The 11,973-nt window shown below is 43.8% G+C and overlaps 1 protein-coding gene across 10 annotated transcripts in view; it reads left to right on the top strand.

Moving 5' to 3' along the window:
- The first annotated feature begins 299 nt into the window (after window positions 1-299).
- Window positions 300-11,973, top strand: part of LOC139582755 (syntaxin-binding protein 5-like) — a 177,670-nt gene continuing 165,996 nt past the window's right edge. For all 10 annotated transcript variants that reach the window (XM_071413062.1, XM_071413058.1, XM_071413056.1 and 7 more), the window contains exon 1: window positions 300-916. In XM_071413062.1, coding sequence (XP_071269163.1) covers window positions 776-916 — 141 coding nt within the window. In that variant the 5' untranslated portion in view covers window positions 300-775. The remainder of the gene's footprint in view (window positions 917-11,973) is intronic.

Raw genomic sequence — 11,973 nt, 5'->3', positions numbered from 1 at the left:
TATGATTACATGCATTGTACGCAGTCAAGCACGGTTCAAATCAAATCCTCACAGGGATCACCATGGATAATGGATGAGATAGTTTTAGTGGGGGCTTTTAATATTGATGTGGGGTGTACAAGGAGAACAAGGTCGCCTGGCTGGCTGTCTCACCCTGTCTCACCCTGATGTCTCACCCTGATGTCTTACCCTGATACTTATACTGCTGCATCACAATAACACCAGGTGCAATGGAGCGAATCCTGCTCTTCACCCTGCCTGCACTGTGTGTGTGTGTGAGAGAGACAAAGAGACAGAGCGCGTGAGAGAGAGAGAGAGAGAGGTGGAAGAGAAAGAGGTAGAAACATTGTTTGTGAGGAGAGATAGGTAAAGTGAGCAGCGTCGGTCGCGCTTCAATCAAACATCCGGGTGCTTAAAAGCGCAGAAGCACCGCTGCAGCTGCGTTTCCGCGTTGACTGAGCGGAGAGAGTGGAGGGGAGGGGAACGGCGAGAGCGAGCGAGCAGCGGAGACGCAGTGGGACACAGAGTCGGAGAAAAATTGCAAAGACGCACCACAGCCACACAACAAATAAATAGAGAATCGAACATTGAGCGTCAAGGAGCCCGACCCGAGTGGTGCGCGGCCGAAACCCTTTTCACTATGTAAAACCACCAGCTAAAATGTGAGATTTACGGAGGACATCAGAAGAGAGCGAGAGAGTGGCTTTACCCCGTTATCTTTAGCTGGTCATCTCTATTTTGCTTTCCGTTGTCATCGCAGTGTTTCTGGGGTAAAATGAAGAAGTTTAACATCAGGAAGGTGCTGGACGGCCTAAAGGAGCAGGCGTCTTCCTCTGTTTCGTCTGGCCAGTCGGGCGCCCCGGAGAACAATTTGATGCACGAGACCCTTCAGTCCGAGAATTTTCAGCTCTGCAAGGTGGGCGAGTCAGATGCAGTTTATAATGTAGCTGTATCCAACATAACAGTCTGTGAATGAATGTTGGTGTTTGCGTGTGTATGTTTCTATTTGCTCACTACATATTGGCAACCCCTACTCTCAATATTGATACAGGTGAAAATTAATGCGCCGCCAGCTATATATTATTTTTAGCCTACAATGTTACGGTTATCATCTGATGGACGGTTCGGCTACTATTGCCTACCTACTGACTTTGCCTCGTATTTTTCGTTATCTGTTATGAAAAGGTATTATAACAATGAGAATGTGCTGGTTTAGACACTCTGTCCATTACCAAGGTTTGGCAACCCAGCCTGTAAAATGCGCATATGGCGAATGCGCTTTCGATATATACCTGTACAAATATCGAATAGTATGTTCATCATGATTTAGCGTTTATTTACATGCATCCCATCATTAGCCTATACTTTTGTAAAAATCTAATAAATGCATACATATAGGCCTATCCTCCCTTCCGTTAAAATACACTGGCTTGCTTCATCGCTCATGTCATGTGCACTTCGCATGAACTGTCATACGGAGGGGTTGGGCTAAAGAACCTGCTTCTTGCATAATCTATGCTCCGCTTGGATTAACATGTCCATCACTGGACCCCTGGCGGGTTGATCCCACCATACACACCCTCCAGTTCACTCACCCGATCCCCTCATCTATCCATAGCGGGAGAATGCCTCTGAAATTAGTAGGCCCGTTTTATTATGCACTGGCTCCCCTTCCTCCTTGAATTAGACAGGACAGAAGAATGGATAGGGTTAATAAACACTCATATTCGATGCACATGCACTCACTGCCGGTAAAACAGCTGGAACGAATTTAGCCCATCATAGGCAACCACAGCAAATTGATGTTAGGCTATAGTTGATAGGATGCTTTGCTTTCTAGTCAAATGGACAACCCTTGGCTTGAATCGTCGCGGATGCAATGTATTTCTCGCCATCTTATTATGGCGCTGCATACGCGTGTGCGCGCATGTTATTTTTGTTGAATTTAATGGTCCAGACTATGCCCTATCACTATATTGAAATCAACACCCATATAAGAGCTATATTATTATAGCCCTTATTGTACCAGCGATTTAAAAACGCAGGCCTCCGCGTATTGGTGACGTGTTTCTCTGCGTCGCAAGAGCGCATGAAGGTTTAAACATTTGCGCATGGCTAGAACCGCGTAATATCTGGAATGGTTGACTAGAATGTACAGCCTAGGCTGCAATGTGTTATATATCCAATGATTTGCGTTTTTGACCGAGCCGTGTCCTGAAGAGTCATAAATGGGTTGGCGCTCCAGGCGCATGGTCTAGGGAAATCATCCAAAGCCCCCCGCTTGTTGCGATGTAATCAACCCGCAATGCCCGGCCCGTGTTGCGGCTCCTGCCTGCGCGAGTGCAGGTGTCTGCTACAGTGGAGCGGCTCTTACATAATATGCTTTAGCCCTCTGCTCGGCATTTACACGCCCACACCAGTATAAATTCACATGTTCAAGCTGAAACACAAGTATCAGACCATACCCATGATCATGCACAACTATTTAAATCAATAAGTTATCGTTTTAGTCAAAATATGAAATATTGGGCTTGAAGTGATAAATCCGAACTGCCCACTTCCAGCAAATCCGTATCAATGCTGTGTCTTTTTTATGAGATTATGTGGAAATTGTTTTTAGTTTACATTAAGTTTCAGGGCTGGGTTTTATTTGAATGTTACCACCCACCAGCATAGCATTGTTTAGAAGTCAGAAACACCTGCCAAATTGTTCCTCTTGGGGAGTCCCAACAAAGCCAAACAGCTTTGTTTGGCCGGCTAAACCATGGAGCAAATTAAAATAGGGGATGCAAATGTATGCTTTGCCCCTCCAGAAAATTGACATAATCCATTGGATAATTTGTCAATTTTCACTTATGTTTTAAATCTAGTCTGTATTAAACAAACAAAATAAATATGAACATTTTGCAACCCTATTCCCCATGTTGCCCCAAGATAAATGGTTTTGACCACTAAAGTCTTGCTTGCTACATGCTTCACTGCTTTGATTGGTGCAGCTAAAGCACAAGTGTCAATCCTATAATTAAGCAATATGGCCAGAATAGGTGTGGTATATGGCCAGAATAGGTGTGGTATATGGCCAGAATAGGTGTGGTATATGGCCAATATCAAATCAAATTCTATTAGTCACATGCGCCGAATACGACAGGTGTAGGTAGACCTTACAGTGAAATGCTTACTTACGAGCCCCAAACCAACAATGCAGTTTTAAAAATACAGATAGAATAAGAAGTAAAAGTAACAAGTACCTAAGGAGCAGCAGTGAAATAACAATAGCGAGACTATATACAGGGGGTACCGGTACAGAGTCAATGTGTGGGGGCACCGGTTAGTTTAGGTAATATGTACATGTAGGTAGAGTTTTGAAAGTGACTATGCATAGATGATAACAACAGAGAGTAGCAGCGGTGTAAAAGAGAGGGGGGGGGGGGAGCAATGCAAATAGTCTGGGTAGCCATTTGATTAGATGTTCAGAGTCTTATGGCTTGGTGTAGAAGCTGTTTAGAACCTCTTGGACTTAGACTTGGCGCTCCGGTACCGCTTGCCATACGGTAGCAGAGAGAACAGTCTATGACTAGGGTGGCTGGAGTCTCTGACAATTTTTAGGGCCTTCCTCTGACACCGCCTGCTATAGAGTCCTGGATGGCAGGAAGCTTGGCCCCAGTGATGTACTGGGCCATTCGCTACCCTCTGTAGTGCCTTGCGGTCAGAGGCCGAGCAGTTGCCATACCAGGCAGTGATGCAACCAGTCAGAATGCTCTTGATGGTGCAGCTGTCAAACCTTTTGAGGATCTGAGGACCCATGACAAATCTTTTCAGTCTCCTGAGGGGGAATAGGTTTTGTCGTGCCCTCTTCACGACTGTCTTGGTGTGCTTGGACCATGTTAGTTTGTTGGTGATGTGGACACCAAGGAACTTGAAGCTCTCAACCTGCTCCACTACAGCCCCGTCGATGAGAATGGGGGTGTGCTCTGTCCTCTTTTTCCTGTAGTCCACAATCATTTCCTTTGTATACCAATATACCACGGCGCAAAGCGAGGTGCCTTTTTGCTATTATAAACTGGTTATCAACGTAATTAGAGCAGTAAGAATAAATGTTTTGTCATACCCATGGTATAGGTCTGATATATCACGGCTGTCAGCCAATCAGCATTTAGGGATCGAACCACCAGCTAATAATGAAAAATACAAAGGAAAATGCTGCACACTGCTGTTCATGCTCCCAGAACTGCATGAAAAGACACTTTTATGGGTAAAAATTCCAGATCACTTTCTGACAAACAGTTTTCGGGAGTTGTCACGGCTTCAGCACACCCTGCGTGAACGTTGGGAAACGAACATGTTGGTGTTCAGACGACGTGAACGGGTCTGTATCCTCGCATGATCTGGTTGAGTATTCGATAAAAACTTACCCGGGAACGAATAGTCACTCTCAGGTTTCCTAACGTGTACTGCAGGGAATGCACACTGTTGTGTGTGTGCATGTCTGAAAAACTCCCGATCACTCTTCCCACCATTGAAACTCTTGCAAACATACAACACTCACTCTCCCACCTCCTACAAATCCCCCAAAATCTTGCAGTGAGGAAGGCGTCAGGGCATGCATACTAGGTGGTGAAAATCCTGCTGGAAAATGTAGCTAATATTATTGCTAATTTGCTACCCTAGCTGCAGTAGTCAACACTAAAACAATCTTTAGTCTTGTTAACAAAAGATAACTTTACTCTGTGCTGTTACTATCAAACATCCACTTGCCAAACTATGGTGGCCCATATTGAACAAACTGGTGAAACACATTCACGTCCCTGCAAAGGGTATCTAGTTAAAGTTAGGATACACAATGCTACTTCTTTCTTTCTTTAACTAGGCAAGTCAGTTGAGAACAAATTCTTATTTACAATGACAGCCTACCCCGGGCCAAACCATAACCCGGACGACGCTGGGCCAATTGTGCGCCGCCCTATGAGATTACCAATCACGTCCGGTTGTGATACAGCCTGGGATCGAACCAGGGTCTGTAGTGACGCCTCTAGCATTGAGATGCAGTGCCTTAGATTGCTGCGCCACTCGGGAGCAACCAAACTCACATTATACATTCTGAACAATTTAAAAACAAACATGAGTTAAATTGCAATCTTTGCGTAATTTTGTTATTGTCATTGACGTAAAATCTTCAACCAATTAGAAATGAGGCCTAGCTAGGTATAATGTTACACATCACAAAATTCAAGTCAAGTCTATTTGTCATATGCGCAGAATACACTGGCTGGGCGGTAAACACATAAAATAAACTATACAGGTATAAACATTCACTGACTTGTCTGGATTTGTACTTTCACTTTTATAACAACATTTTAATTTTTGATTTGTTACGTTCAATAATACAGTAATGACTCCGGAAAATTATGGCAATCATCTGTTTTTATTGCCAGAAAGAACTGCCTTCAGCAGACAACTAAGAAAGTTCGCTTGCAAGAGCAACAATTCAAACAACTTTGTGAGTAAAGACCCCAAGAAATTGGGCGACTACCCAAAGTGGAGAAAGTAAGAACTGCAATTTAATCCATAAATGCAGTCAAATAGGAGAATAATAATTCCGTCAAGGAAATTATTTTTTATTTTTTGCAAAATAGAGGCATACTTAGACAAAAGAGAAATTACACACTGTGTGAATGACAGCACATTAGTGCAGTGAATGAAGAAATGGATGAAAATGCTGGACTTTAACAAGTAACTATGCAAATGGTAAGCTTTGCTCAGTACAAAATCCTACAAAAGTGGATTTTGATTTCTACGCAATGTTCTACAAATGAGATTACTTCACTGTCAGTTTTGCCCTATTATTTTTGGTTGAACATTAAAGCAATCAGAATGGACAAAGCACTTTAAAACCCCTGATAATTCATTTGTTGCTATCATAGGGCCATGCACTAACCCATAAAGCATATATAAAACTTGTATTATTCAGAAACATCAAACATCAGAAACATCACCGTCATACTGTCAAAAATGAGAAAAATACAGTGATATGATATGTTGGCCATATCGCCCAGTCCTAGATACAGTGCCTTCACAAAGTATGCATACCCCTCGACTTATTCCACATTATGTTGTGTTACAGCCTCAATTCAAAATTGATTAAATTGTTTTTTTACACACAATATGTTTTTACACACAAATAACAAACATACTTCTTTATATTATACATTTTTGCTATTTTATTGAAAATGAAATACTTAAATATCTAATTTACATACGTAAGTATTCAAACCCCTGAGTCAATATATGTTAGAATAACCTTTGGCAGCGATTACAGCTGTGAGTCTTTCTGGATAAATCTCTAAGAGTTTTGCACACCTGGATTGTACAATATTTGACCATTATTATTTTCAAAATGCTTCAACCTCTGTCAAATTGGTTGTTGATCTTTGCTAGACAACCATTTTCAAGGCTTGCCATAGATTTTCAAGCAGATTTAAGTAAAAACGGTAACTCGGCCACTCAGGAACATACAATGTCTTCTTTGTAAGCAACTCCATTGTATATTTGACCTTGTGTTTAAGGTTATTGTCCTGCTGAAAGGTGAATGAATCTCCCAGTGACTGTTGAAAAGCAGATTGAATGAGGATTTAATCAGGAATTTTGCCTGTGCTTAGCTCCATTCTATTTCTTTTTTATTCTGAAAAACTCCCCCGTCCTTATCGATTACAAGCATATCCATAACATGATGCAGTCACCACTATGCTTGAAAATAGGGAGAGTGGTACTCAGTAATGTGTTGGATTGGATTTGCCCCTAACATAACACTTTGTTTTAAGTGCTTTGCCACATTTTTTTGCAGTATTACTTTAGTGCCTTATTGCTAACAGGATGCATGTTTTGGAGTATTTTTATTCTTTAATGGCTTCCTTTTCACTCTGTCAATTAGGTTCGTTTTGTGGAGTAAATACAATGTTGTTGATCCATCCTCAGTTTTCTCCTGTCACAACAACAACCATTAAACCCTGTAACTGTTTTAAAGTCACCATCGGCCTCATGGTGTAATCCCTGAGCGGTTTCCTTCGTACCGACACCTGCGTTGGGAAGGACGCCTGTATCTTTGTAGTGACTGGGTGTATTGATACACCATCCAAAGTGTAACTAATAATATCACCATGCTCAAAAAGATAATCAACGTCTGTTTTTATTTTTATTTGTACCCATGTACCAATTTTACATATAATTTTTTATTTAACCTTTATTTAACTAGGCAAGTCAGTTAAGAACAAATTCTTATTTACAATGACGGCCTACCCCAGCCAAACCCGGGTGACGCTGGGCCAATTGTGCGCCGCCCTATGGGACTCCCAATCGCGGCCGGATGTGATGCAGCCTGGATGCAGCCCAATAAGTTCCCTTCTTTGTGAGGCATTGGAAAACCTCCCTGGTCTTTGTGGTTAAATCTGTGTTTGAAATTCACTGCTCAACTGAGGGACCTTACAGATAATTGAATGTGTGTGGTACAGAGATGAGGCAGTCATTCAAAAATCATGTTAAAGACTATTATTGCAACTTATTATGTGACTTGTTAAGAATTTTTACTCCTGAACTTATTTATGCTTGCCACAACAAAGGGGTTGAATACTTATTGACTCAAGACATTTCAGCTTTTCATTTTAAATTATTTATTTTGAAAAACATAATTCCAATTTGACATTATATTGTTTGTAAGCCAGTGACAAACAATCTCAAATTGATGTTTGGGCTTGGCCAGGCTCTCCTGCCCACAGTCCAGGGCTATCACAGAGGAAGGGGTGAGGGGAGGTGGCAGCGGGGGATGCAGAGGGATATGATGGGATTGGAGCTGTTGGAGCAGTTGCTGTATCTGTCCCTGCGGTCGAGGCTGCTCAGCTTCTACTGCTACTGCTGTGGTTGTGTGTGTGGTGGTTACGGTGTCTGCTGTGGTTGTGTGTGTGGTGGTTACGGTGTCTGCTGTGGTTGTGTGTGTGGTGGTTACGGTGTCTGCTGTGGTTGTGTGTGTGGTGGTTACGGTGTCTGCTGTGGTTTTGTGAGTGGTGGTTACGGTATCTGCTGTGGTTGTGTGTGTGGTGGTTACGGTGTCTGCTGTGGTTGTGTGAGTGATGGTTACGGTATCTGCTGTGGTTGTGTGTGTGGTGGTTACGGTGTCTGCTGTGGTTGTGTGAGTGGTGGTTACGGTGTCTGCTGTGGTTGTGTGTGTGGTGGTTACGGTGTCTGCTGTGGTTGTGTGTGTGGTGGTTACGGTGTCTGCTGTGGTTGTGTGTCAAATCAAATCAAATCAAATCAAATTTTATTAGTCACATACACATGGTTAGCAGATGTTAATGCGAGTGTAGCGAAATGCTTGTGCTTCTAGTTCCGACAATGCAGTAATAACCAACAAGTAATCTAACCTAACAATTCCACAACTACTACCTTATACACACACAAGTGTAAAGGGATAAAGAATATGTACATAAAGATATATGAATGAGTGGTGGTACAGAACGGCATAGGCAAGATGCAGTAGATGGTATAGAGTACGGTATATACATATGAGATGAGTACTGTAGGGTATGTAAACATAAAGTGGCATAGTTTAAAGTGGCTAGTGGTACATGTATTACATAAAGATGGCAAGATGCAGTAGATGATATAGAGTACAGTATATACATATGAGATGGGTAATGTAGGGTATGTAAACATTATATTAAGTGGCATTGTTTAAAGTGGCTAGTGGTACATTTTTACATAATTTCCATCAATTCCCATTTTTAAAGTGGCTGGAGTTGAGTCAGTATGTTGGCAGCGGCCGCTAAATGTTAGTGGTGGCTGTTTAACAGTCTGATGGCCTTGAGATAGAAGCTGTTTTTCAGTCTCTCGGTCCCTGCTTTGATGCACCTGTACTGACCTCGCCTTCTGGATGATAGCGGGGTGAACAGGCAGTGGCTTGGGTGGTTGTTGTCCTTGATGATCTTTATGGCCTTCCTGTGACATCGGGTGGTGTAGGTGTCCTGGAGGGCAGGTAGTTTGCCCCCGGTGATGCGTTCTGCAGACCTCACTACCCTCTGGAGAGCCTTACGGTTGTGGGCGGAGCAGTTGCCGTACCAGGCGGTGATACAGCCCGACAGGATGCTCTCGATTGTGCATCTGTAGAAGTTTGTGAGTGCTTTTGGTATGTGGTGGTTACGGTGTCTGATGTGGTTGTGTGTGTGGTGGTTACGGTGTCTGCTGTGGTTGTGTGTGTGGTGGTTACGGTGTCTGCTGTGGTTGTGTGTGTGGTGGTTACGGTGTCTGCTGTGGCTGTGTGTGTGGTGGTTACGGTGTCTGCTGTGGTTGTGTGTGTGGTGGTTACGGTGTCTGCTGTGGTTGTGTGTGTGGTGGTTACGGTGTCTGCTGTGGTTGTGTGTGTGGTGGTTACGGTGTCTGCTGTGGTTGTGTGTGTGGTGGTTACGGTGTCTGCTGTGGTTGTGTGTGTGGTGGTTACGGTGTCTGCTGTGGTTGTGTGTGTGGTGGTTACGGTGTCTGCTGTGGTTGTGTGTGTGGTGGTTACGGTGTCTGCTGTGGTTGTGTGTGTGGTGGTTACGGTGTCTGCTGTGGTTGTGTGTGTGGTGGTTACGGTGTTCCTATCCCACTCTCTGTCCCTGTCCCTCTCTCTGTCTGCCAGTGGTGGCTGCTCATACTGGGGTGCAGGGGGTGGGGGGATGGAGGGGGGGCAGTAGGGGGCTACCGTGGGGTGAACCCTGTAATAGAGGTCTTCCGGGTAATGGGGTGCTTTGTATGTTCCAACTGAGGAGGGGACAGCAGAGGAGGAACATGGCAACATTCCTGGGGAGAGTTTTATTTTTTACATTTTTAAATTTCACCTTTATTTAACCAGGTAGGCTAGTTGAGAACTAGTTCTCATTTACAACTGCGACCTGGCCAAGATAAAGCAAAGCAGTGTGACACAAACAACAACACAGAGTTACACATGGAATAAACAAACTTACAGTCAATAATTAAATAGAGAAAGTCTATATACAGTGTGTGCAAATGAGGTAGGATAAGGAGGGTGAGGCAATAAATAGGCCATAGTGGCAAATGTTTTATAGTATGGCAAATTAAACACTGGGTTGATAGATGTGCAGAAGATGAGTGTGCAAGTAGTGGTACTGGGGTGCAAAGGAGCAAAATAAATAAAATAAATAACAATATGTTGACGAGGTAGTTGAATGGGCTATTTACAGGTTGGCTATGTACAGGTGCAGTGATCTGTGAGCTGCTCTGACAGCTGGTGCTTAAAGCCAGTGAGGGAGATATGAGTCTCCAGCTTCAGTGATTTTTGCAGTTCGTTCCAGTCATTGGCAGCAGAGAACTGGAAGGAAAGGCGGCCGAAGGAGGAATTGGCTTTGGGGGTGACCAGTGAAATATACCTGCTGGAGCGTGTGCTGCGGGAGGGTGTTGCTATGGTGACCAGTGAGCTGAGATAAGGCGGGGCTTTACCTAGCAACGACTTATAGATGACCTGGAGCCAGTGGGTTTGGCGATGGATATGAAGCGAGGGCCAGCCAACGAGAGCATACAGGTCGCAGTGGTGGGTAGTATATGGGGCTTTGGTGACAAAATGGATGGCACTGTGATAGACTGCATCCAATTTGTTGAGTAGAGTGTTGGAGGCTGTTTTGTAATGACATCGCCAAAGTCAAGGATCGGTAGGATAGTCAGATTTACTAGGGTATGTTTGGCAGCATGAGTGAAGGATGCTTTGTTGCGAAATAGGAAGCCTATTCTAAATTAAATTTTTGATTGGAGATGCTTAATGTGTGTCTGGAAGGAGAGTTTACAGTCTATCCAGACACCTAGGTATTTGTAGTTGTCCACATATTCTAAGTCAGAACCGTCCAGAGTAGTGATGCTAGACGGGTGGGTAGGTGTGGGCAGCGATCGGTTGAAGAGCATGCATTTAGTTTTGCTTGCATTTATTAGCAGTTGGAGGCCACGGAAGGAGGCAATGAAGCTTGTCTGGAGGTTAGTTAACACAGTGTTCAAAGAAGGGCCAGAAGTATACAGAATGCTGTCGTCTGCGTAGAGGTGGATCAGAAAATCACCAGCAGCAAGAGCGACATCATTGATGTATACAGAGGAAAGAGTCAGCCCGAGGATTGAACCCTGTGGTACCCCCTTAGAGACTGCCAGAGGTCCGGATAACAGGCCCTCCGATTTGACACACTGAACTCTGTCAGAGAAGTAGTTGGTGAACCAGGCTAGGCAGTCATTTGAGAAACCAAGGCGAGTCTGCCGATAAGAATATGGTGATTGACAGAGTCAAAAGCCTTGGCCAGGTCGATGAATACAGCTGCACAGTATTATCTCTTATCGATGGCCGTTATGATATCGTTTAGGACCTTGAGCGTAGCTGAGGTGCACCCATGACCAGCTCGGAAACCAGATTGCATAGCGGAGAAGGTACGGTGGGATTCGAAATGGTCGGTGATCTGTTTGTTAACTTGGCTTTCGAATACCTTAGAAAGGCACGGTAGGATAGATATAGGTCTGTAGCAGTTTGGGTCTAGAGTGTTTCCCCCTTTGAAGAGGGGGATGACCGCGGCAGCTTTCCAAACTTTGGGGATCTCAGACGATACGAAAGAGAGGTTGAACAAGCTAGTAATAGGGGCTGCAACAATAGTAGTCACTGTTGGTCAACGGCCCAGGGTTGTATTTAACATGTCTGACAGAAACACAATGACAGAAAGAGGGTTTAGATAAAACATAAGTTGGCACATTGAAATGTGTGATCCTAATGAGTAGAAATATATATAATTTATATAATAACAACACATGTGGATAATTGCTTAGACGCTGCTCATTAAAGCCCTTGAATGCCAGCATCCCTGCAGCCAGGGCAACAATCTCAGAAGACAGCCTCCACCGGATAACCGAAGACTGCACAGAAACAATTAGACCAGAGGATTGGATAGAGAGACATTACACAAA

The sequence above is a fragment of the Salvelinus alpinus genome, chromosome 8, assembly GCF_045679555.1.
Source record: "Salvelinus alpinus chromosome 8, SLU_Salpinus.1, whole genome shotgun sequence".
NCBI classification, from domain to species: domain Eukaryota; kingdom Metazoa; phylum Chordata; class Actinopteri; order Salmoniformes; family Salmonidae; genus Salvelinus; species Salvelinus alpinus.
This window is presented reverse-complemented; position numbering and strand designations above follow the sequence as displayed.